Source organism: Diaphorina citri, unplaced genomic scaffold (assembly GCF_000475195.1).
Source record: "Diaphorina citri unplaced genomic scaffold, Diaci psyllid genome assembly version 1.1 scaffold1450, whole genome shotgun sequence".
NCBI lineage: Eukaryota > Metazoa > Arthropoda > Insecta > Hemiptera > Psyllidae > Diaphorina > Diaphorina citri.
The window spans coordinates 1-3,683 of record NW_007378876.1 but is presented as its reverse complement, the minus strand read 5'-3'; the positions used below and the strand labels follow the sequence as shown (position 1 = coordinate 3,683).

At 38.0% G+C, this 3,683-nt stretch overlaps 2 protein-coding genes across 2 annotated transcripts in view; one reads left to right on the top strand and one right to left on the bottom strand.

Annotated features, from left to right (window-relative positions):
- LOC103515954 (V-type proton ATPase subunit G) overlaps window positions 1–3,658 on the top strand; it is a 17,228-nt gene extending 13,570 nt beyond the window's left edge. Inside the window, exon 5 of the mRNA XM_008480899.3 lies at window positions 3,320–3,658. The gene's annotated coding sequence lies outside the window, so the exon portion shown is untranslated. The remainder of the gene's footprint in view (window positions 1–3,319) is intronic.
- Window positions 1,366–2,923, bottom strand: LOC103515960 (acidic fibroblast growth factor intracellular-binding protein). The gene is made up of 2 exons (XM_026828492.1): window positions 2,370–2,923; window positions 1,366–1,700 (listed from the first exon to the last, which is right to left on the bottom strand). The coding sequence occupies exons 1-2, from the start codon at window positions 2,503–2,505 to the stop codon at window positions 1,381–1,383; spliced, it is 456 nt and encodes a 151-aa protein (XP_026684293.1). The 5' UTR covers window positions 2,506–2,923; the 3' UTR covers window positions 1,366–1,380.
- Window positions 3,659–3,683: the final 25 nt, after the last annotated feature.

The following is a 3,683-nucleotide window of genomic DNA, read 5'->3' as shown; positions in this document are numbered from 1 at the left end:
TTGTTCATGAAGATATGGATAATGTTAGGAATGACTCTTAAGAATAAAAGTTAGGTGTCCGTTCTCAACAGAAGGGCGGTGTCTTTTCTGGACCTACTCCAGTCACGCTCTTTTGGTTACATAGTAACTTTAGAACAGCCTCTGTCAAACTGTTACACTTCTCCTCTATAAAGTTTTGTCAACTACTAGAACGGACCGAGACAACACCGTCTTATAGTTCTTTGTAAAAGGATGAGGGACTAACTTAATCGGTTCTTCATTCAAACCAATCTACAAACGGAACCACATTTCACCAGTTGTCAGACTATTAATCCGTCCCGTACACCAAGTTAGGGTAAATTCCATACCCTTAAAAATACGGAGGTTGTAACAAACTCTTTAAAACTAACTGTTGATTCTGGATCCATCGGGGACGATGACGACCCCATCTCGTGAAGAAACAAATCAAAGTAAAAAAAGTTATAAATAACTGTATAATAGTAATAACAAAGGTAGGTTCTAAGCCAATATCGAGAGGGTGAAGGATGAGATAGTCCTATAGAACGAAAGTTCAGACGTACGTACGTATCCACAGTCGGGCCTCAAAAAAGTATTAAACCTAAAACTATACATACAAAAGAGAACCCAGAAGAGAAGCAACCCTGATACGGATCAGTTAAAAAGGAAATAATAAACATCTATACCACGAATATCACAAAGTAGGAAGACTTGGACCGGAAACAGTAAAAGGGGAAAATAATAAACATCTATACCACCGGATACTCACTAGAAGGAACCTGGACGTAGGTACGGGCAAGAACTTTTGCAAATGATACCTTCCATCGACGTAATGAAAGTCAAACCCGGACTGAGACAGTACACACAGAAATAAAAAGCTCTATACTACTGTATCACTGAAGTAACACCTAGGCTATCCATTCTGATCTTATGCCAGACACAATCTAAATTCGGATAAATACAACGTTAGTGAACTGTCTTACGTTAGGGGAACAATTCATTTTGTAGATACATAACGAGTAAATATTTCAATGTTGGTTTGAGGGACCACTTTGCTGAGTGCTAATGGTCAAAAATTAAAAATAAGCGGCAGGACTGTTAAACTAAACCTTAAACCCAATTGAGTTCCTTTAATCAACCATTTTAGAAATCACGTTCTACTCTGGCCAAGCGAACCATGACGACCTGCCACCCGAAGAGTGGGACCGTGTCCTTTTACGGTAAAATAGGGAGTTAAACAAACTCGGTAAACTTTGATTAAATAAAGAGTTTGTTGAAAACAAAAGTGATCCTTTGCCAGCCTAGTTAACTTAGAGTTTAGAGGGTAGCATGTCTGCTTTGAAAGTGCTAGGTCACGGGTTCCATTCTTGCCCAGAGCAGATTTTAAACTGAACTTATAAGAACAGCTGGCTTTCTCCTATCCTGTCTTCCTTCTCTCTTTGTTTTTGGGAATACCTGAGCAGTTACAGTTACCTCTATCAAACCTCTTGAAAAAATAACCTTGTTACCTAGAAATTCTCTCACTACACTGTCATCCAAATCGTAATATTTCTCAATGAGAAAATTTCTGATCTCCGATTTCAACTGGAAAGCAATTTGTGTCTGAAGTTTGACAGGATAATGGAGCAGCTTTTCAAACATGTTGTATGTTCGGTAGTGATCCAGCACATCAGCTGCTAAGATTTCAATGGGCATGTTTGGCACTGTAAAAAAAGGAAGGAATTATTTTAATATGATAATAAAATTGTTGATCAAGTCATACCCACATGAGACAATTTGTTTTTAAACCAATAAGACCCCACCCTAGACACCTTGGAAGATAGAGCATGACTTCCTTGTAATGACTAGGTCATGGGGTTTTTTTTTTTTAAGAGGTTTGACAGAGGGAACTGTAACTCTAAGGTCTTATAGTCCCAAAATCAAAGAGAGAAGGAAGACAGGATAGGAGAAAGCCAGCCGTTCCGAGAACAAACATTATCCCATCAGGATAAAATCCGCCCCGGGCGGGAATTGAGCCCACGGCCTAGCACTTACAGGGCAGACGCACTACCAACTAAGCTAACTAGGCTGGCTGGTCATGGGTTTCATCCCAACCAAGAACAAACTTTATCCTGGACAGATAATCATTCTCAGAACGGCTGGCTTTCCCTAATTCTGTCTTCTTTTCCGCTTTGATTATGGGATAATAAGACCTCCTTTGTTAAAGTTCCCCTTCATCATTTTTTTACTTTCTATTACTATTTCCTTACACTTACTTAACAAAACCTACACAGTGGTGCCCTTTTATTGGTGCAAAATCCCACAGATTAATTTTAGATTGTTAGGAAACATTACAGAGGGCACCTAGAGTTTTACCAATAACACAACCTTACCTAGTTTACTCTCCTTCTTGTGCAGAATATTGACAGCTTCTGTGGACGGATACCCATCGACCCACAGCTTGAAAACCTCCGGATCAATCACAGTATAGTTACTGATAAACACAGCAACCTCACAAGGGAGTGACATTATTGAGACAACTTGAAATTAACACTTGAGACAAAAAGACAAAATAGGATCTGTGTATTTCTAAATGCCTCTGATAAGATGAATAAAACTGGAACTTGGTTGATACCAAAGATAGTAGATAGTTATAAATTTGTTTGAATTTAACAAAAAAATATGTTCATTGGTAGGTAAACTGATAAATTCATGTCAGAAACAGACAAGACCTGAGACAAACATTAGAAGAAAAGGCTTCACTGAAATGTTCTTTTTCCCTTATCACACTTATCAGCAGATAGATATTAGACAATGCTATCACTGTTATCAGATAAAATAAGGTACCTAATACAAAAATCAATAATCAAATCAGAATAATCCAAGGAGCTTATCCCATATTTAGCATTTACATTTACCACAAACACAAAATCCTTTCCATTAAAAAAAAAAAAAGAAAAAAAACTGATAAAAAAGGAATGGAGGGGAAGTGTGCTCGGTTCATTCCAATGGCGAAGAGTCGAAAGGAAAAATCGATTAATCGATATCAAAAAATCGATCGTGACCTGATATCGATAATCGTATACTGCGAACTTTGGCAACACTGCAATATGGAAATGGAAGTCAAGGCAGGCTGTTCATTGGTCCCGAAAATTTCTAATCGCGAAAAAGTATCTAGTCGCCATAATTCTTTCTACCGATGAATCACTGAAGGTAAGACGGTAAGTAACGTTTATTGTGATTGGTGTCAGTATAAGTGACATCCGTGTGAAGACTGTCAACTGCCTGGGAGGGTAAAACCCTAGTCCGACAGATCGTCACTAAAAATTAGCTGCCAAGTAAGGGAACTCCATCTTCATCCTTCTGTTCATTCATCCACATACATTTTAATCTAGCTCTTGAATTCTCTGAGCTTGAGCACAATAATTTCCAATTGGAGAAAATATGGGGTTTGGGACTTCCCTTTTGGGCATGAGTGCATTAGAAGCTAGGGTTTGATGTGTTAGAAAATTTATCTGTGTCTCTTGAACATTCCTTTACTTTCTATTACATAAAGTCTTTTTGTTTGAAATTTAGAATAGTTGGTACATTAGTTGGTGCGACTGTGAGATAAAACATGAGATCTGTAATACTTTCTTGGAGTTCTAATGTCATTTATCTACCAAGGTCTTCAGTGACAGTGTGGCTATGAAGCAGTTCTCACAACA